This window comes from Peromyscus eremicus, chromosome 6 (genome assembly GCF_949786415.1).
Source record: "Peromyscus eremicus chromosome 6, PerEre_H2_v1, whole genome shotgun sequence".
Lineage (NCBI taxonomy): Eukaryota > Metazoa > Chordata > Mammalia > Rodentia > Cricetidae > Peromyscus > Peromyscus eremicus.
In genome coordinates this window covers 41,682,217-41,705,388 of record NC_081421.1, presented here as the reverse complement: position 1 = coordinate 41,705,388, position 23,172 = coordinate 41,682,217, and the positions used below count along the sequence as shown (strand labels likewise).

Here is a 23,172-nt window from a genome sequence, read left to right as displayed (position 1 = left end):
CCCATTGTCCTCTCTTCTTCTCTGCTCTCCTTCACTTTCCAGCTCTTCTTCCCCTTCTACTTGTATGGCAAATACATAATGCATATTCATAAATTCATAATAATGTATATCAGAGATAAAACATTAAATGTTTGTCTTTCTAAGTCTGTCTTATTTCTCTTAACATGACTCTCTTCAGTTCTACCCACTTTTCTGAAAATGAAATAACTTCCTTCTCCTTTATGTCTGAACAAAACTCCAGCATATATGGCTGCCACATTTCTTTGTCCGTTTATTGAGGCCATCCAGGCTGGTTCCACAGCTTGCTTGTGGGTAATGGTGCAATATCTCTGAAGTATGCTGACTTAGCTTCCCCTCATGGGGGGAACTGGATCCCACAGCTTTAGTTGGGGATCTTCCTAATGGTCAGCCTTCCCTTGAGGGCTCAGTTCCTGGTACCTCTTAGAGAGGATAAACAAACCACAGTAACATCACCACCACTCTGAGCAAGACAGAGGAATATACTTAACACCAATATAACCCCGCTCATGACCACAACACAGAAAAAGCAAAAAACATGTCCAGTATGCTGTAAATACAAAAGTCATATAGAGGAAATGTAAAAATAGCAAATCAATGAGATAAAAGAAAGGAGGCAGTGACAGGGGCAGAATTTAACAAGGGTAAAATAAACGAAGGGGAAGTGGAAGAATGGAGAAAAATGCTATCAAGGAGATGAAGAGCAGAAGAAATAAAAGGGAAGATTTACCCATTATGGGAAAAAATTAATAAATATGATGATGCTATGACGAAATCCATTATTTGCATACTAACCTAAAATATTAATGTAAAACAATGAGAAAATTAGATAAATATAGGTAGAGGAACAAAAGCTAGAAACATAAAGCTTAAAAGATATGATAAAATAAAAACTCTACTGAAAGTACAATAAAGCAAAAGATGGGGGCACAAAGGATAAGGGAAAATTTACCCAATAGTTATGAAAAAACATAATTAAACAAGTAAAAGAGGACAAAAAATGAGTGTAAAACCTTAAAAAAAAAAAAAAAAGATAGAGTATGGCTGGGATGTATCTCAGTTGGCCGAGCGTTTGCCTAGCACAAATGACCCTGGATTTGATCACAGCACTACATCAAAACGAGGCGTAGTGGCCCATTCCTGTAATCCCACCATGTGGGAAGTGGAGACAGGGAGATCAGAAGTTCAAGTTATCTAGTGAGTTCAGAGCCAGAAAAACTATTACTGAAAGTGTAGTAAAATGGGAAGTGCGGGTGGGGGACACAAACGCAAGACAGGAAAAGAGGAAGGGATTGGGGCAGCTTGTGGTTTTCTTTACTCCAACATTGAAATCTTCCAGGCACAATGGGGTCCATGGAGCTTGCAGATTCATGTATATCCTGTGGTTTACCAGACTTCTGTAGAGCTGAGTTCCCGTCTCTGAGGACCTCTGCCCTCTGCTGGCCATTATTATCTTTGCAGTCTATGGATGCCGGTCCTCAAACCCTCCTGAGACTCCCCAATTCACACACCCTGGGGTGGCTAGTGCTTAATGGAAAGCCAGCTTGGGAGAAGCATGCACAGCACTGAGAAATACACAGGGAGACTTGTCTCTATACTTTCATCATGTGTGTGCACGTATGTGTGCACACATACATGCTACACACACACACACACACACACACACACACATACACACACACGTGTGCTTCCATTGCCCTATCTGTTGGAATATTATTTTAAGGTGGGTTACTTTTGTTTATGTTGCATTTGTTCAACTCTGTGAAGCTGTGTTACTGTGCCTGTTTAAAATACCTAATGGGGGCTGGAGAAATGGCTTAGAGCACTTAAGAGCACTGACTGCTCTTCCAGAGGTCCTGAGTTCAATTCCCAGCAACCACATGGTGGCTCACAACCATCTGTAATAAGGTCTGGTGCCCTCTTCTGGTCATACATGCTGTATACATAATAAATAAATAAATCTTTAAAAAAAATACCTAATGGTCTAATAAAGAATTTATGGCCAATAGCAAGACAGGAGAAAGGATAGGCTGGGCTGGCAGGCAGAAAGAATTAATAGAAGGAGAAATCTGGGGGCAAGAAGGAAGTAGCCAGAGAAGGAGGAAGACATCAGGGACCAGCCACAAAGCTACACAGCAAGCCACGGAGTAAGAGTAAGATTTAAAGAAGTAAGAGAACAGGAAAAGCCCAGAGGCATAAGGGTGATGGGATAATTAAAGTTAAGGAAAGCTGGCTAGAAACAAGCCAAGCTAAGGCTGAACATTCAGAATTAAGAATAAGCCTCCATGTGTGATTTATTTGGGAGCTGGGTGGAGGGTCCTCCCCCCACCCCCCCAAAAAAAAAAACCAATAATGCCTATCTACTTCCTTTGTGAATTTTGAATTTGGGTTTTTTTTTCTTATCCTGACTCTTCTTCAATTTGTTACTGAGAAGTGATTTCTCATCTGCCATCCATACTCTGAAGTTCATCTGTCAATTTTTTTTAAATAAAAATAGCCTGGTGCTCTTCTTCTGTAGTCACAGGCACTCAAGAGACTGAGACAGAGGGAGCACTTGAGGTGCTCAAGATGAGCTGGGCAACATGGCAAGGACTGTCATAAAAACACTGATCAGTGGGCAATAACCAGGGACCTAGCTGTAAGGCACTCCTACAGCCCATTTTTGACAAGGACATCAAAAATACACATTGGAGAAAAGCCAGCATGATGTTGGGGAAGCTGTATACCTATGTAGGGGCTGAATATCTATCCTTTCTCACCCTGCACACAAATCAGTTCTAAAAATCTCAGTGTTATACCTGAAACTCTGAAACTTCTAGAAGAAAGAATAGGGAATACACTTCAGGATGTAGGCTCAGATAAGGACTTTCTGATTAGGACCCTGGTCACCCAGGAACGAGGACCCACAACCAACAAGCAGGATGTCGGGATGTCAAGAGTCTCTACTGTAAAGAAAACTGCTGATCTACTGAAGAGGCAGCCTACAGAATGGGGGAAATGCCTTTGCCAGCTACACATCTGATAGAGGATTTGTGCATAAAATATACAGAGAACTCAAAAAACAAAACACTAAGAAAACAAACAACCCAATTAAAAAAGAGCCTATGGGACTGTTTGGGCCTCTGGAACTAAACAGAGTTATCAAAAGAAGAAACATAAATGGCCAAGACTATTTTTTAATTTTTACAAACTTAACAGGTGCATAGGCAAAATGTCACTTACAACATGGAGCATGGATAACACAAAGGCAGTTGCATTAATAAGAGCCCACCCAGCCTGAGTGGGTGAAGGCTGCATCTCAGAACTCTCTGGTTGATTTGAAGGCAGCTGGACAATTCAGAGTCTCCTCCAGGCAGTTCAGGTGGTTGGGGATTCTCCACCCCAGGCACATGTTTAATGTTTGCATAACCCTGGGGAAGGAGCCTTGTGAATCTTGTGAGTTTTAGGAACTTCTTGAGATTTGTTAGTTGTTTACTTCCTGAATCTCCAAACCACCACCATCCTTCCTGGAGGTAATGTTTCCATTTGAAGATAAGTGTTACACAAGCACTAAAGCTTGTATCTTAGAATAATTTCAGTAGTAAAAGTTTTCCTCCGTCAATAGTAACAAAGCACAAATACTCATTTTAGGAGGAAAAACAGAAATTCACCTGATGACACTTGCAGTGTCACATACAGTCTTTATATAAAACATTTTTTCATAGACAAATTCTTTTCAGCACTTTTATAAACAGACCATTTTATTTAATAGGATGTGTGAGGGTTTTATGTGTGTGTGTTCAAAATATGTGCTTATATATACTTAAAAATGTATACACATATGCTTGTGTATACATATAGTAGATAATGCTTCTAACATAGACATATTAAATTTTGGCTTGTTGTCCAAAAGTTTGAGGCCAAATGCTGAACTATAGAAGATGGAAATTGTTGGGATCTTTTCAAATCACATGAAAGCATTATGGATAATGCCTCAAAATCCAGAATACCATATATGTCCAGATAGGACAGTAATTAGAATGCACTCCACAGATTGACTCTTTCTCTCACAAACTTTACACAAGTATCTCACGTCCAAATATCCCAACCCTAGACAAGCTCTACCATATCCTGACAGTATGAGAAAGTACTCAACATTTAAAACTATCTAACAGCCTATGGCCCATTTGTTTCTGAATATTCAGGTCTACAACCTACCAGCTATTCTAAAAGAAATTAAGAAACAGAAAGTGAGAAAGGAAAATGAACTGATTTGATATTTAGCAGAACTGGAGACACAGCCTAAGTTCTCCCCACCATGCTAGACTTAAAATTTATAGAAACATATGAGACAAAAGCCAGAATCTACACAGACTTTGTTGTGAGACCGCTTGTGTCCGCCCAGGTTGTTTGCTTTCTCAGCAGATTGAATGTCCTAAGCTAGCGGCCTGGTGCTACCCAGCTCTAAGCACGAAGGGTCTGTTGCATCTTTCTAAGTTCTTCTGTCACAGCCTCTCTCCTTCTTTGACATTCTCCAGTCTTGGGAGTTTGGGGATGCTACGCCAGTACTGTGGAGCTGAAATTTTCTGAAATATGTCCATTGAAAGAAATACTAGAAGCAATATATGTAGGAGTCAGGCCAGAATCAAGAAGCATTGCCTGAGACCCTTCTTAGCCCCTCGGCTTTAGTCCTGGCACAGTGACTCGTCTTTGTTGATGCCTCTGTAGGTCAGACTGGCTTTGCCTCGGACTTTACATCATTTCGAGTCTATGTCTTTCCTTTTCTCTGTATATTTTTAAGACATTGCTGCTTACCTGTCTGTCACTGCCAGGATAAAATTCTTTCCCTCGTTATCTGATCTGGTCCCACACCAGGAAGGAGGAGATGGGCAGAGGACAGAGTCAAAGGTCAAATGAGAGCCACAGACATCTAGAAATAAGGGCTCTTAGGCTGAGTTCACCTCAGATCTATTCTTAAATTTTTCAGTATTTTGCATCTCAGCTGGAAAAATCCCCTATATTACCACACTTTTGGAGTTCTTTGTCTCCAGGTTCATTTATGTTCTGCCTTTCACTTCCTCAGCTATTGAGAGGAGCTTCCCCTTACCCTTCTATCTGAGGTCAGCTTTAACCTCAGCCCCCCGAAATGCCTGTTAAAAACACTAACTTTGCCATTGAAATCTGTGAGTGTTTCGTTCTTTCTTTTGTAAAAGAAAATATGAGCTATAAAGCTTGAAAAGAAAGTTATAAAAACAAAACCCCAAAGGGCCTGGAGATGTCTAAACTATCTCATCGTCCCACTGTGTACAGCATTACATCAGGAAACTCGGCAGGACCAATATTTATGCCTGTCAGCTACTAAACTGGGTCTGCTTAGAACAGGAAGTGCTCGAGTGTATTTAATTGTTTGTGCCTCAAAATAATAGTCATAGTATAATTAGGAACACAATTTGGGGGTTTGTTCATTTGTTTTTATTGGTTTGTCAAGACAGGGTTTTGCTGTGTAGCCATGGCTGTTCTGGAACTCAATCTGTAGACCAGGCTGACCTCAAACTCAAAGATCCACCTGCCTCTGCCTCCAGAGTGCAGGGATTAAAGGCATGCACCACCACTGACTGGCATTAATTTTCATTTTGATGATACCAGCTTGGTAAGCATGTATAAACTTTACATTCTAAAAGAGTTGCATCCCAAGGGATCATAGACACAGATAAAGAAAACAGCTTCCTAGTTATATGGGCACTTTTAAGATTTTTCACACATATCTGAAAACAGTATCAAGATCAGAGTGGTCTTGTACGCAAGTGCAATAACACACCTGTTTAGCCAGAACTATAACATGGCCATTGAGATGATTTCAGCTCAAAGAGAAATTTAAGTGAGCCTGGCTCTGCTAAAAACCTAATAAAAATAAATATTAAATTTTGATTTTGTATTTTTAAAGTTAGCCCCTTTAATAAACTATACTAAAATTGGCTCAATATTCTAAGGAAGTCTGGTTGCTTTGAACACAAAGAACTAGAAAACTGTTTAAAGAACTCTTTAGTTATAGTCAACCCTAGTTGCATGAAATTTTGCCTTGAGATAAGGAAAAGAAATATCACATAAAAATAGATGAGTCTAAGAATTCTGATATTATGTCCTAAATAGCAATTAATTTTAAAAGTCCTTAGAATTTTAGTTCATTTCCAAACTTATTCCAGAGTATCATTGGTAGCTTTCTAAATATTTATCAGCTAATTAATTCTTATATAAACTCATATGTATACTCCAGACAAATTACCATAAAAGGACTAGTCAGCCAGAATGGTTCCTGAAGCCACCAGGATAGCATACACTTACCATTTCCCATGTTCACACCAATTACAACAGAGATTTAAAAAAAATTCAAATGCAGACAACTTTCCTGTGAATTTTAGTCCTCTGATCTTCATTTCATAAGAGCAGAGCTCAAAAAACAAAACAAAACAACACAAAATCCACAAAATAGTTAGTCAAGCTTCAGACACTTGAACTGACTTCACATCACGTGGCACTACAGAGTGACAAAGGGGAGTCCAAATGGCAGTCACAGCTCAGATGTAGAGACCAACACCAAAGCACACAGTGCCAAATCCAACTCTACAAATGGGTACACCCAGACAACGGGGGCCTTGCCAAATAAAGGCCTGCCTAAGTCAGGCCTGTGCTTCACTAACGCCAATTCTGGCTACAAAAATGGAGGCAAAATCCAAACAAACTCAGAATTTTCCTGTCAAACAACTGAGCCGCTCATCAGTAAACGGCTCAGATGAGCCTTCAGCATGATGAGCGTATCAAATGTGCCTGGTTTCATTCCAGATTTTCCTTACAAGCTGCCCAAGAGCACAAAACAAAGTCTCGACCACAGGAGTTTATCCAAAACTTTCTAAATCATAAAGCCAAAAAACCCCAGAAAAATCTTCAGAAATAAGACCAGGCCAAAAGCACCAGCCTTTTCCGTTACCAATAGGTGTTTATAGGCAGCCGGCACCTTCGGTGGGTGAAGGGAGTTTGGCAGAAAGCTCCGGGCAGCTGAGCTTTCTGTCCCCTGTGGCTTAAATTTGGGGATTGGATGGGCCACAAGTTTTCTTCCTAGATGGCTGGGCCAAAACTATTAACAAATATACAGGTCCATGGCCTGCCATCTTTGTTTCCCTGTATTCCCAAACTAATTTGGAAACAGAAATTGGTAAAGGAAAATGGATTTATTTACAGTTTGGCTAACCTAGGGAGAGAGAGAGAAAAAAAACCAAATTTCTTTCCATGAGGCCTGTGGCAGCCTCACAGTTTGTAAATAAATAAATAAATAGGTCAAGATAAAAGCCAGAAAATATGTAGATTTTGCTGTCACACAGTTTGATCAGTTCTTTCCTGGGAGAATGTAAATCAGCCCCGGGTCAGCCTGCTTCTCTGCAGGTTGTCTCCATGCTCAGTTCTCAGCATGCACAGTCTGCTATGTAGTCCACAAATTATGGTTACAAGATGTTGCCAATAATATCCTATCATAAGATCTCATTAATGAGACCACGTGGGACCTCCATGGGATATGTGTATGAAACTCTTTCTTGTTAAAAGTTTAATCCTAAGATTGAACAATTACCGCCATTTCTTTCTACTTCCTGATCTTTTCCCCATTGGTCCCTTTCAGTCATGATTCACCAAGTCCAAGCCAATCTCTGTTAGGAGGCTCTCAGAAGAATACACAGGTGGCCCCACAGACCACTCAGAATTGCTGAAATGGCTCTCTTCTTGGAAAGTGCCCTTACACGTTGTTTGTCCCGCCATACGGGGGTGATGGCTCCGTAAGTAAACCATTGGCCTTGTAAGTGTGAGGCTCTGAGTTCAGATCCCCAGAATGCACATGAAAAGCTAGACCAATCAATGGCATGCCTTGATTAGCCCAACAATGCAAGATACCTACTACAAAAGGTTCTAGGCCAATGAGCCAGAGAGACCCTGTGACATGAAACCCAAGGTTGTCCTCTGACCTACATATACACACACGCATGTGCACCCACACACATGCATGTTATGCATACACACAAAAAAGAATTTTTGTTTCATTAGTAACGTAATAATAATTCAAACTCCACAAACATTGATTCTAAGCACTTTCTCTGTAAGTTTGATGAATAAAGCCAACAACGTGTATATGATCATACTGTTATCCTATTCTTTTATTCTGTAGAAAAGTTCTAACCATTTCCCTCTGGATGTTTTTGGCTTTACTTTTTTTGTGTGTCATTTGACCAATTACTCTCATCCACCATGACAAAACTCAAAACTTCCCTGGCGTTCTTGAGCAACACAGTAGACTGCTGCTCTCCATAATATGGAGACCTCGTTAAACTCCTGAATCCCTCGCCCCAAAAGTCAGTGCATTTGGAACAGTGCTTTGAAAAGTGTGTTTTCACAAACTAGCAGTTGATTCTGAAGAAGGTGGCCCCAGAGCAGTCTGGGAAATCTAAAGGCTTTAAATATAAAGTCTTTATAAAGGCTTTATAAAGTGTAACTCTGACAACCCAGCAGGCTGATTCTCAGTGGTTTGTCAGATATTTAACTATCTAAATTATCTAAAAAGAAATGAGCTATGTCTTGGTGACTATGAAACTATGGAGCACCAAGGCCACTTGGGCATGTGGTAGTATCCTCACAAGGCTACTATCTCACTTTCCTGTTTTGGTTCCCACAGCATCTTGGAGGGACAGCTGATTATTTTGTGTTTGTATTTGTTTATTTACTCGCCCCAGTAAGGAAATATAGACTCTACAGCACATAAGGAACATGACATTTGTTAGGATCCTTAGTGATTTCAAAAACCACACTCAGTCTATGTGGCTCCTCAGACCCCACAGCTAATGCTTCCCTTTCTCTGTAATTACTTCTGGCTTTATTAGAACTGACACACATTACCAAGAGAAGCAAATTTGAGAGTCTCAATACATACAAAGAAATTCCCCACAGGCAGCAGAGAAGCCACAGCTCCCTCCCATCAGTGGTCATCTCAGAAGTGACTGTATACTTTCTCTCAGCTCTTAGTTTAAAACTTCTATTTTGAAACTCAGCATTTGGGAATTACATATTTTCTCCCAGAATATGCCTTCTTTTAAAGCCATTTAACTATAACAAATCAGAAAAATATATATAAAAATTCAAATATCACAAACAAAATTCATGATGGTCTCAAATATAGGTTGTATGTAGTGAAATATGGTTCTCTATATCCAGTGAGGTATGGTTGTGTATATTCAGTGAGGTGTGGTTGTGTATATGCAGTGAGGTACGGTTGTGTATATGCAGTGAGATATGGTTGTGTATATGCAGTGAGGTGTGGTTGTATATATGCAGTATGGTATGGTTGTGTATATGCAGTAAGGTATGGTTATGTATATGCAGTGAGATATGGTTATGTATATGCAGTGTGGTATGGTTGTGTATATGCAATGAGGTATGGCTGTGTATATGCAGTGTGGTATGGTTGTGTATATGCAATGAGGTATGGTTGTGTATATACAGTGAGATATGGTTGTGTATATGCAGTGAGGTATGGTTGTGTATATGCAGTGAGGTGTGGTTGTGTATATGCAGTGTGGTATGGTTGTGTATATGCAGTATGGTATAGTTGTCTATATGCAGTGAGATATGGTTGTGTATATGCAGTAAGATTTGGTGTATATGCAGTGAGGTATGGATGTGTATATGCAGGGAGGTATGGATGTGTATATGCAGTGTGGTATGGTTGTGTATATGCAGTGAGGTGTGGTTGTGTATATGCAGTGTGGTATGGTTGTGTATATGAAGTGAGATATGGTTGTTTGTATATAGTGAGATATTTCAAGATGAGCAAAGCGTACAAAACAAATAGCTCCTAAGTCTGAATGGAAGTCTACTTATTGTCTACTCATTTTTTCCAGTATTGCAAAGGCAAGATTGCAGTCTAGAAAGAAAAGAGAACAACCGCAGATGTCATTGGAGATGCTGCCAATGCAACCCAAGCCACTGGTGACAGTCTTTGTGAATAAGTCAATCAGTTATTTAAAAAGTGCAGAGAACTCCTGTCTCCCGTCTTGAAAAAAAAAAAAAAAATACACTCCTTCCTTTTCAGATTGAATGACTTCTCAAGCCTATCATGTCGACCTTAAAAGGATTTCCTGTCTCACTTTGAATTCTCACTGTTCTTAGCATTTATACATAAGTTACTGTTTAAAAAAATAACCTAAAGGCCAGAGAGATGGTTCAGCAGGTGATGACACCAAGCCTGACTATCTGAGTTCCATCCCTGAATCCTACATGGCGGAATGAGAACTGACCACGAGTTGTCCTTGATTTCCACTTGTGTGCTGTGTCATCTGTACATGAGATACATTCCACTAACCCGCATACACGTACAGGGGGTGGGGACATAAATGTCTTTAAAGCCTTTTATGTTTCATTACTTTGTTAATAAATGGAGGGAGACACTCCTCTCCTGAAGTGTGGGGCGTTTACCCAATCATCCCCACAGTTCCCCAGAGTTTTCTTGAGTGCGAGCAGCAGGAAATATTAGATAGAAGGATTTATTGCGGAGAATCTTGCGGAGATAAACAGAAAATAAAGGATAGCCTCGAGAGGGCCTGGAACCTATTCCAACGGGCCCCAACTGTCTCTGCCCCAGGGTTTTTATAGAGACGCCAAGGGGTGGAGCAAAAGACCTCCCCCCCAGCACAGCCAAGTGCAGACTATCTCAGACACTTGCACTCAGGCCCGTGGTCCTAATCATCCTCTATGCGGACCTGCTGGGTAAAGCCACGAGGAACCCGAGAATGGGCTCCCACACTGAAGCCATTGAGATATGACATTTCTAAAACACATCTCTTCATTATAATGAAATGATGGTGACAGTTGTGTCGTGTTCAGGATTATGACAGTCCTGATGATATTTACTGATGGTCAGGTCTTTGTCAGCAAGGCCACTGTTAACCTTCATGGCACATTTACGTTTGTGATGGATGTAATTAATGTATTCAGGATGTTTGGCCCAAATAGTAAAATTCAGGCCGGATTTCAGCCCCAACTGGCCAAGTGCTCTCGTCCTGATAACCATCTGCCATCTTTTGTGTTGACCCTGTTGTGAACTACAACTGACGCTCACTGTAGTTAAACAGCTTACTGAAGACCAGTCAGCTAGAAAGGGACATGTTCTGAAATTCAGCTCAGGCCTGGCTCCAAAGACAGTGCCCTTGTCTCATAAACTATAAGCCTATGTCAGAGACTGGTTTTTACATAACCCTGTATGATCTATTATATTAAGGAGTAAGATGGCACACTATGTTTAAATACATTTGAATTGGCTTAAAACACTTTTAGAATTAAGCAGACAGAGGCTCCGTGGATAAAGCACTAGCCTTGAAAGCATGAGGACCTGAATTCAATCCTGACCAGGTGCAGTAGCAAACATTTGTAATCCCAGCCTTCCAATGGCAAGATGGCAGACAGGCAGCAGAATCTGGAGAAGCTCACTGGCCAGGACCAAGGTTGAAGTCAAGGGCCAATACCTGAGGTTATCACACCCACAAAGATATAAATAAATAAAATCATTCAAAATTATAATATGTATTAAAATAAGGGGTAGATTGAGTTGTTCCATTCTTGTTCTCTTGAAAGAAAAGGATTGTATTAGCCAGGCATGGTGGCGCACACCTTTAAAGCCAGCACTTGACTTTAGGGTAGGGGCAGGTGGATCTCGGAGTTTGAGGCCAGCTTGGTCTACATAGAAAAGTTCCAGACCAGCCAGTTCTACATAGCGAGACCCTCAAAAAAAAAAAAAAAAAAAAATGGAGGACATGGCAGTCGTGTGATTTAAAAAACTGTTCTTCTGTGTATTACCAAGTATTAAGGTTCTACCTTGCGTGGTGACTCGGTCTGTCTGTGAATCGAACACTTTATCTCTTACCTCTTTCTCCCACCCAAACTCCAGTCACATAGCATGAGTTACAGTTCCCAGAAAGCATTTCCCACCCCCTCTGGGCTTCAGTCCTTTGCTGTGACTTGTTGTTGTTGTTTTGGTAGAACAACTTCCTTCTGACTATCCTTCAGCCCTGAGGCTCCAGCTCAGACAGCCTCTACTCCGGAAGCTTTCCTGCTCCTCCTATGCCTCGCTTATAATGACTGTCTCTCTCACATATTTCGGTAACACCCACGCAGGCTCTTCCCTGGGATCCTGCCACTGTGCTGCACCTAGCTCTGTATTTGTTAGCCTGCTGGGTTTCTTGGTGTCTCAAAGACCTAGGCTGTCCTATTTGCCTTTGAAGATCCTCCTATCTCCCCGTGTCTACTAGGGTAGGTATTCTAGAAGGCATTTTGATTAAAAGAAAGGAAGAATTAACGAATGCCAAATGGTATTAATAAAAAGTAGACCTTAGCAGTCAATGACAAGAACTGGGGAAGCGTTAAGTTCTAGCAATTGATAGGAAACCATGGTAGGCATCTCATTCACCTCTAGTCCATGTCATTCCTAAAGGTTAAAAGGGACACATCTCTCCTGTGGATCCACAGACTTCCCCATTTGCTCCTGTCTATTCTCCCTCTAAACAAGGCCCTTAACACATAACTTACCGTGGTTGGGGGAAAGGTTGTAAACTTATAAAGAGGCAAGTTGAAGGTACGAAATATATTCCAATTCTGGCCCAACGTGATATACAGTGTCCTTTCCCTTTCTCCCGCCAAACTGCATGTCCCACAGGCTACCAGATAGAGACTACACTCATGGTCCCCTTTACCTCCGACTCTCAGTTAAGCTCATCATGTGTTCATCAACACAGACTCCCTCCTCCTGCAGGAGACTAGCAGAAGGGGAGAGAGTGAAGTGGGATTATTGATCCACAAATTCTCTCCCTGCTTGCTCAATGGAAGTTGGCTGTGTCCTCTTTTCCAGGCCATAGCTCCTGCCAGGCACCCACCAGACAGGTCTCCCCTAAGGCCCTAACTGCTCTCTCCCCTTCCCTCTTTAGGCAGGGGGCTTTATGCCTGCATGGCCACTGGCCTCAGAGTGCTATAGTGTCTTCCTTGCCCACACCTGTGTCAACAGTACTTTATAAACTCCCCTCAATTATCCAACTTCCTGGATATGCAATCTGCTTCCTGCTGGGGCCTTGCAGGATATCCAGCAGATGCCAACTGGGGCCTGTGAGGCTTCCTGCCATGCTGGCTGACACCTCAGAGCCCTGGGCCCCTTGCCAGTTTTTTTAACGGAGCCTTGCACAGTGCTCCCAAAAAGTCCAGTGTGACCTCCCATGACTGATAACCAATCTCTTCCCTGCATTTTACACCCTTAAAGTCTTGAACTGGTTTACCTCCTCAGCCCTCAGCCCAGGACTTTCTCCCAAGCAAATGCTTTGGAACTTGCTTCTGAGTTGAGTCTTCCAGCTTCTTTAGCTTCTTTTGTGTGGTTTTCCACACACACCTTTCTGCACTTTCTGGAGAGTTCTTTTCCCCTTCTTCATCAAAGCCCAATTCAACCTGTCATCTCTTCTCAGCTAAAAGCAGGATTTCTTCTTGGGTGCTGGAACACTTGGCTACCTTTCTCTGAATCATTCACCAACCTCTGTGTTGAGCAGTGTGGGGTTTTTAAGTATTTATATCTTATAGCATAGCTTCAGCTCCCTAGAAGACAGGTTCTACAGCCTCTCAAATCAAACATGGTGCCTCATACTGTCTCTGTGCTCAGAAGCACCTGTGACATGGACAGACAGATGATGGACAGATGAACATTCTCTGTTGCTTCGTTCATTCCTCCTTCCTGGTGAGCTTCTCAGGCTAGCAGATCTGCTTTTGTTTCTTTCATTCTTATTCACTGAGCTCATTAGAATAAAATAGCACCTTCAGTATTTATTTCTTATCAAGTATTTTCAACTCTTGGAGCACAAAAGGGGCTAGTGATAACATATAAGTATTTGAATTAACATTCCAAAAAATGTTTTAGTTGATAAACATAGTAATATTTGGGATTATATCAACAATTTCAATATATTATTCTATCTTTTCAGCCTGTTGATATTTAAAAGAAAATAACAGATCTAGGTTGGTAGAGAATGCCGTAGACAAACTGTGCTACTTTGGGTATTAATTAGAAATAGGAAAGTGTTTGAATATCCTCTCTGTATTGCAAACACTATTTGTCCATCCTAATATTCAGTGTCGTAGTTTTCAATAAAATGTGGTAATCCAGAAAAAATTAGCTCAACATTTTGTCTATAAAGACACAGTACTATCACATTCTACTTGCTTATAAGGAAATTCTGTGGGTAAAGAACTTATTAAAATGACATATGTCCCCATGATATATAAGCTATACACAATTGTAAACAAAACTGTCTACAAGAGTTAGCAACTGGTCCTCCTTCTTTCTAGGCTCTTACTGAATTCGCTGACACTGACTGTGATTCCTAAATTTGGTTTCTAACATTCAACTATTTTAAGCTTCTGCTAACATTTCCTTCCTAAAATTCTTCCCATGGACTTTCTCTCTGGGATAATTTTCACTAGGCTCCTGTGAGACCTTGGGGTAGCAGCAGATTTCTGAAGCCCTTCACTCTTGGCTCCTGATAGACCCATGGTTTTACGTTACCCCTCTCTCGGGTTTTGTGGATAACACACCTTGTGTGCTGTGTCTAGTGGCTCCTGTCTTTCAGCAGTGTTACCAAGGTAGTGAACTTCGTCAAATAGGCCTTTCAAGTCAACCATTTGGTTCTACCTTGAGGAGAAATACAGTGGCAAATCCTGTTGATCCACATGTTTAAATATTACTTGAAAGACACGGAGAAGAAAAACGCACTGTTATTAGAAGGCTTTGCATTAAATCATTTCATTTGGGAGGGGATTTGTTGGTTTTGTTTCATTGGCGTTTTTCCTTCCTGGATCTTCTGTTCCCAACCTGGAACTACATGACCCAGTGTGTAGGTGTTTTTGCTGCTGGGTGTGGGGCGGCACGAAAGAAGCAACCACAGTGTTTATGAAGAATCCAAATTTATAAAGAGCATTATTACAGTAATCCTCCAATCCAGATGGTTTCTAGTAAAAAAGACAGCAGAATACTCAAATGCCTTCCTTAATATCGTCAATTAATGTGCCGAGCTTCTGTTTCTCCTGTCTCCTGTCATTAGTGCTGGGCATCATGGAGCTTCTGAGGAGACGGGCCAGCCTCTTAGCACTGAGGTCTCAGGTCAACCATCCTTCAAATGTCTAAGCCTTGGGTGGTGGTGGCACATGCCTTTAATCCCAGCACTCAGGAGGCAGAGGTAGGCGGATCTCTGTGAGTTCGAGGCCAGCCTGAGCTACAGAGTGAGTTCCAGGACAGGCTCCAAAGCTACACAGAGAAACCCCATCTCGGAAAAAAAAAAAAAAAAAGCTAAGCCTTTTCCTGACTATTTAGTATGGACGCCAACCCCAAGTCATGCTTTATTCTAAATTCATCACTGTCCTTACCTTTACCTAATATACATGATGTATTATCTTTATTTTTAGCCTTGATTTTAAGTTGATAGGAGAGTCAACTGAATAGCCATTAGACCAAAGGGGAAATGGATATCAAACTAACCTTAATAGAACTTTGCTAATGAAAGCCACACATTTGATTATCTTATGTTGGACATAGTTTGTTAAGATAGCAAAAGACAGATTGTGTTCATATAGCCAAGTAGGCACTGTCCATTTTTTAAATTCTAAAGCAATGGAAAAAAACAAATTTTCTTGTTTATAAAGTGCTATGAAAATTGAGTGCAATGGAATACCAGTAACTATTGTCCTGTTCTCGGTGGTGTTCGTCATTGTATCTCCCTGTTAAAGCAAATGCTTTTGTAGAAATCTGAAAACGAATCTTACAAAGTTGGTAAGAGAATAGAAATTCTTCAATACAACTTCTCAACCTCTAACACTCTAGTGGACCTTGCAATTCTATGACTATGTGTAATCATTATGTACTCTACTTTAGTGTATAATTAATCTACTCATTTCATACATTTATAGATTCCTCTACTACTTGCCATGCACTGTGTGAGATCTCAGGTGTTCTAGCGGTAAACACAGCAAAGACCCTCCCTCATAAAGCTTTCAGATGAATGAGGAGTAAGGGATTAAATAGGTAAGCACCAATAACCATGCATGAGTGATGATGCCAGACATGAAGGAACCACTATGAGCTCCAAGGGCAGACAGATGGAGGCTACTCTATCTTGGGTTTGAGGAAAGATTCTCAGGAGAAGTATTTTGAGTTGAAGTTAAAAATGGCCAAGTGCTGGCTAGAGGTAATAATGGCTATCTCCGTTATCAGCTTGACACACATGAGAAGAGGGGACTCTACTGAGAAATTTCTTCCATTAGACATATCTGTGGGATATTTTCTTGGTTGTTAGTTGATTTGGGAGGGCCCAGCCCACCATGGACTGTGTAATCCCTAGGTGAGTGAACCTGGGCTATAGAAGAAAGGTAGCTGAAGCTGAGCAAGCCAGTAATCAGAGGTTCTCTGAAGTTTCTGCTTCAAGCTCTGGCTTGAGTTCTTGCCATGGCTTCCTTTGATGGATGATAGACTGTAACCCGTAAGATAAAATAAACCCTCTCTTCCCCAGATTGCTTTCAGTCAGAGTGTTTATCACACCAGGAAAGCAAACTAAAACACTGGAGGATGGCGGAGGAGAAAGGGAAGATGTGTGCCAGAAAAACAAAAGATCAGCTTGATACAGTAGCCCTGGTTTATGGTTAGTTGGAAGTAATTCGTGTGACATGAAGCATGAAAATTTCTTTATTGCCTAGATATGGGCAGAATCGACAATAGAAAATAAGCTTATGGCATTATTAAATATTTTAGGCTAAACTTTCAAATTTGGTCATCCCGATCTAATCTTAGGAACTGAATACTATGAACAGAGCAGTCCAGGAACACGGGAGCTGGGTGTCAGAACATAAATACCACTAACTAGACTCCCTTATTATGACCTCGTTCCTTTAAAACATCTCATTGAAGAGAGCTGAAGAAATGGCTCAGTAGTTAGGAGTACCACTCATTGCTCTTCCAGAGGACATATTACATTGTATTAGGCAGCTTTGGTGTTCTCCTCTGGCCTCTACGGACGCTGCGTCATCTGCACAAACATATACACATATATAATTAAAAATGAAAATAAAGCCTTTAAAAAACTATTTGAGGTCTTTCACACTTTCTCATTATTGTGTCTGAAATGATCTTTTTGGCACAAAGCAGAAAACTGTAACCAAATTGACAAGTTATTGACACTATTTTTCCAATTTTTTATTTATTAATGCATTTGTGTGTGCCTGGGCGAGTTTATGTGTACTATGTGCTTAAAGGTGCTGTCAGATGCCAGAAGAAGGCATTGATCCCCTGGAACTGGAGTCACAGATGGTTGTGAGTCATGGTATGGGGGCTGGGAGCCAAAATCAGGCCCTCTGCAAGAGCAGCAAGCACTCTTAACCACTGAGCGATGTCTCCGGCCACATTGGCCGCTTTTCAAATGTGCTCACCAGGATCTGGTTCATTTTGCAACTCTGACTTTTGATCACTTGCCAAATCAATAATGGAAAATAATCGTTCTGTTCCCCTCCACAGTTGTGAATCAAGATGGCCAGCCTCTCATTGAAGGAAAACTTAAAGAGAAACAAGTCAGATGGAAGTTCATTAAAAGGTGGAAAACACGTTATTTTACATTGGCTGGAAACCAACTTCTGTTTCAAAAAGGAAAATCTGTGAGTTTTTTGACATGTCTTAAACTTGAATTGTTTTTCTTTCTTTCAAAACCCACCAAAATCCTATAGATGATGTCTTAGTAGGGTTTCTTTTGCTGTGAAGAGACACCATGACCACAGCAACTCTTATAAAGAAAACATTTCATTGGGGCTGGCTTACATTCAGAGGTTAGTCCACTGTCATTATGTCAGGGAACATGCTGGCACACAGGCAGACATGGTGTTGGAGAAGTAGCTGAGAGTTCTACATCTGGATCAGCAGACATTAAGAAGAGTACAGTTCCTCCAACAAGGCCACACCTCCTAGTACTGCCACTCTCTGAGCCTGTGAGGGCCATTTTCATTCAAACCACCACAGATGACGATTGTAAAAACCCAGTTGTGAGTCTCAGAAGCCCATACCCAGGCTTACCTTCTGAGTGCCTCATGCTTAAGCCTGTCTTAAAGTCTTTATCCCACACAGCTCTACATCAGACTGGCTAGTCCTGCAGTTCTTTGCTCTGTAGAATCCATGAGTCCCAGTTTGACCTGACTCAGGTTCTCTAAGAGATCAGGAAAATTCCTCAGGCTACTGAGGGTGACAGTAAAGCTGTGCTCCTGCCTCTGCTCCCCAAGACACGGACACTATAAGGGGAGGTGTTGGGACAGGGTCTTATGATAGAGCATTGGCTGACCTTGAACTTATGGTGATCATAGTGCCTCTGCCTCCACAGTGCTAGGAGTAGGTTGTGCCACCACAATAGGCACCAGTGTGTAGTCCTGATGGTGGTGGCAGTGGTGGTGATGGTAATAGTGTGGTGGTGGTGGTAATGGTAGTGGTGGCGATGGTGGTGGTGGCGGTGATGGTGGTGGTGGTGGTGGTGGTAATGGTAGTGGCGGTGGTGGTAATGGTGGTGGTATTCTTGAGGAACAATCTCACTATGTAGCCCTGGCTGGCCTCAGACTCAGAGTTCTGCCTGTTTACAATGAACATGCCATTATACTTTCATTCTGAAAAGATCTTTAGGGTAACACAGATTGCTCCTCTGTATTTTTCTTCTATGGTGCATAACTGGAATGATGCCATCCACAGTGGTGGGGGCAAATCTTTTTCACCTCTGACTCAAATGTTAGTCTCTTCTGGAAACATACAGGCATACTCAGAAATCATGTTTTAACAGCTATTTGGAGACCCATTAGCTCAGTCAGGTTGACCCACATCTTTAACCATCATATAAACTAAACTATTGTCTTATTAATAAATTAAAGGCGTTAAAGTACTGAGAGTCAAGTATAGCACATCTGACTTATGATGAAGTCTGAGCAAGTATTTCTTTAATAAGACCTCCCTCAAAATTTTTTGAATTAAAAAAAAAGCATTTTTGTGATACTTTGCAATTATGTAAGTTTCTCAGTCTATGTCATACAGAGGTGGCTTTTCTCTGGATAAAAAGCTTTTCAGAATGTAAGTATGTAAGCATGTTCAATTTAAACCGTTAAATTGGACTTTTTGAAAATGGGTTTTTTTTTTGGCATAAGCTCACATTGAAGCATTTTTAAGTGTTTAAAATGGCCATCTGAATTTCCTATATTTACTCAAGAACTCGGGAATAGACAGGAAGATACAGTGTTTCTCAGACCCCTTAAGACAAAAACAGAATTAGTCTAGGAGACTATTTCCAAGTACTCAAATAATCTATATACGTCTTAACTCAACTTTTAATTAAGTTCTAAAGAATAAACTATTTTATAATTAGCTAACTTGTTTGATATCTTTATCAGGGAATTAGCATTGTAGAAATCTGACAGAACATGTGTCTCAAATAGTGGGAAATAATATACAACAAAATACCTCTGGTCACAAGGATACGATAACCCACCAGGGCTAACAATCCTGCTGAAATTCAGTCATATCCTTACTAGCTTTCTTTTATAAAGATGTATAAGGGGGTTGGGGATTTAGCTCAGTGGTAGAATGGGGGGGTGGGGGGGGGGGTGGGGAAAGATGTATGAGAACTCAGGCTGAAAGACCCAAACTGTAGTGTATTTTTAACATTCTTATGGTCTTGATTTCCACAAGTCAGCTAGGCAGCAGTATTCTTTCTCTGTTCCTATCTTAATTGACCTACTGTTCTCCTTACTTTACTACAGGAGCTTTATTCTCCATTGGTTATGGTATATCAGTTTCTGTGCTATAGACTGACCTCGACACAGTTTATTATCAGACACTTAGTGTAAACCAAATTAGGCTCATAAACTGTATAGTGTAGATATCTTAAAATTTTGTCCTATGTAGTCCCTAAAAGAATTTTTTGGGAAAAAATTCTATGTAATACCATATAATTTTTTTTTTTTTTTTTGGTTTTTCAAGACAGGGTTTCTCTGTGTAGCTTTGCGCCTTTCCTGGAACTCACTTGGTAGTTCAGGCTGGCCTCGAACTTACAGAGATCTGCCTGCCTCTGCCTCCCGAGTGCTGGGATTAAAGGCGTGCGCCACCACTGCCATGTAAATTTTAAATGTCATCAACACATTTATCATAAGTTTAAACAGTTGTAATTTCTGTTGAGCTATAAATACTGACACTTTACAATAAAAAGAATATATTTCCTCTTTAAATGTAATTACTAGAATAAAATAAAATACCATAACGCATTAATTCAATATCATTCATCTTTTTAAAAATGCATATATTAATATCGTTAGTGGAGATATTTGCATGGCTTCTCTTTCCCTTGAACTCATATTTCTAGTCTGCCTCTCCCTAGCTATTATCTCAATCACCTTATCACTTGTAAGAATTCTTTCATTTTTAATTGTATGTGTCTGTGTAGGGGTATATGCACATAAGTATAGGTGCCCATGGAGGCCGGAAGATGGCAGCAGATCACCTGGAACTGTAGTTACAGAGGGTTGTAAGCATCCCAATGTGGGTGCTGCGAACTGAGCTCAGGTCCTCAGCAAGAGCAGGACGTGCTCTCAATCACTGAGCTGCCTCTCCAGTCCCCTCCTTCATCAGTTTCCCATATAAAGGAAATCATGTACATGAATTGTTTTAACTTCTGTGATCAACTTCTGAGTATTCATTTTTCTGATTGACTCCACTTTTAAGTTTTATCATTTAGGAAGGCATTTAAGTATAATGCCACACTTAATAAATAAGTATTAAACATTAAAAAAGGTGGTGGCACATGCCTTTAATCCCAGCACTCGGGAGGTGGAAGCAGGTGGATCTCTGTGAGTTCGAGGCCAGCCTGGTCTACAAAGCGAGTTCCAGGAAAGGCGCAAAGCTACACAAAGAAACTCTGTCTCAAAACACCAAAAAAAAAAAAAAAATAATAATAATAATAATAAAATAAATAAAAATAAAAAAGGAAATGCTAGACCAGGAAAGGCAAAGTGCTTGCTGCATAAGCATAAAGACTTGAATTTGAATCCCTGCCACTCTTGTAAAAGCAGACACAGTGACTCTTGTCCCCAACCCCAAAGACTGGAAAGGTGGATCCCAGGCCCTTACTCGTCGGTCATTCTAACCAAGATGATGAGCTTTAGGTTCAGTGAGAGAGCCTGTCTCAAAAGAATAAGGTGGAGAGTGTAGAGGAGGCCTCTGATGTGGGCCTCTGACTTCCACATATGCACACATAGATACACAGAATAAAGGAGGTGCTGTCTATTAATGGAATTGATGTAGAAAAATTATGTGGTCTTGATTGGTCAATACTTCCCTAACATCAGTATGTTGAATTGTAGGCTTCTTTTGTTCAGTATTCTGGAGACTTTTCCAAGCTGGACATACACAATAGAAAGTTTGTGATAGGTACGAGGAGTGCTTTTTCATTGCAAAGCAGGGAGAGATAACTGTCAGAGAGGGAGTGGGAAAGAAGAGTTGGCAAGTTATCCAACCACAGGCACATTTTCCAGTAGACAAAATTTCTTCATTGCTTTTAGACATTTCTAATTATCCTAAAACCATTCATGCTAGCCCAATGTGGTGACTGTGGTATCACAGAGACCCCTAAACCTCTGCTTTCCTAAAACACAAATGTAATAATCTTTATGGACAGCGCATACTTCTAGTGCAAAGATTCCAAAAGCTACTCAGAAAGTAGAATCCTGTTTTTCAATTCAGGATGAGCACAACTTTTCCCAGAGGTAGCACAAAGGAGAACTCAACATTATGCCTCCTCCACTAGCTGAAATTTTGAGATAGAAGTATTCCAGATTTCACGGCTGTCTTTTGCTCTATTAATAGTGTTAATATAAATAGAAAGTGACAGAAAATCAAAGAACCATGAATTAAACATTTTCCTAATTTTATTTATAATAACTTCCGGTAAACTGGCTATCTCATGTTGACTTATGGTGCTATACTAAAGGCCACGTGTTTGGCTTTTGTTGTCCTAATGACCCTTAGGTGCCTCTGCACCCAAAACAGAAAGGTCTTAAGCCGTAGGATGTGAAGGACCTAGCCCTCTTGGAAAATTCCAAGAGCCAGTGAACCTAGGCAGCAGCAGGAACCATCCCGTGACCTTTCCTTTCCGTTCATTTCAGAAAGATGATCCTGACGACTCCCCAATAGAACTCAGCAAAGTACAGAGTGTGAAAGCTGTGGCTAAGAAACGCCGGGATCGCTCTCTCCCTCGGGCTTTTGAGATCTTCACAGACAATAAGACCTATGTTTTCAAAGCCAAGGACGAGAAGAATGCTGAAGAGTGGCTGCAGTGCATCAATGTGGCGCTTGCCCAGGCAAAAGAGAGGGAAAGTAGAGAAGTGACCACATATCTGTAGAGACATGGACACCACCTCTTAGGACTGTGTGTGATCAGCAATGCCAATGTCAACAGAAAGAGAAATCCACCACAGCATACTGGGTTTCACTAAATACCAGTGAAACCATTATCCCTAAGGAGGGTCTAAAATGACAGGGTTCTCATTCCCACACCCTCACAACTCTTGTATTAACTCCAAGATGTCTTCCTGAAGTGCATGAGAAAGAGAAGCCATAGAGTTCGTATCAGAGCGTGTAGGGGGCTAGGAAGGGAAAGTCATGAATGAAGGAACTTCTGTAGCTATGTGATTTGTGACTGTAAGAAAACAGTGAATGGGGTCAGTGAGAAGGCTCAGCAGGTAAAAGGCACTTGCTGCCAAGCCTGATGGCCTGAGTTCTAGCCCCGTCTGCTCCATATACCATGGCACATTCATGCCCCCAGTAAGTAAGTAAGTAAGTAAATGGAATTTTAGAAACAGATGCCTGAAAGATCTACCTTGAAAGAAAACTATCACATTAAAAACATATTTTTTAAAAAAACTATTAGGAAAAGTTGAACTAATGTACAATGAAAAAAAAAAACAATAATTTAAACTGGGAAGAGGTAGCACACACCTTGAATCCCAGCACTTGCGATGTAGAGGCAGGCAGACCTCTGTGAGTTTGAAGCCAGC

General features: G+C 40.9%; 1 protein-coding gene across 2 annotated transcripts in view; it reads left to right on the top strand.

Moving 5' to 3' along the window:
• Veph1 (ventricular zone expressed PH domain containing 1) overlaps positions 1 to 22,518 on the top strand; it is a 198,172-nt gene extending 175,654 nt beyond the window's left edge. For both annotated transcript variants that reach the window (XM_059264718.1, XM_059264717.1), the window contains 2 exons: positions 17,618 to 17,754; positions 22,282 to 22,518. In XM_059264718.1, the coding sequence (XP_059120701.1) occupies positions 17,618 to 17,754; positions 22,282 to 22,518 (374 nt within the window). The remainder of the gene's footprint in view (positions 1 to 17,617; positions 17,755 to 22,281) is intronic.
• The last annotated feature ends 654 nt before the right edge of the window (positions 22,519 to 23,172 follow it).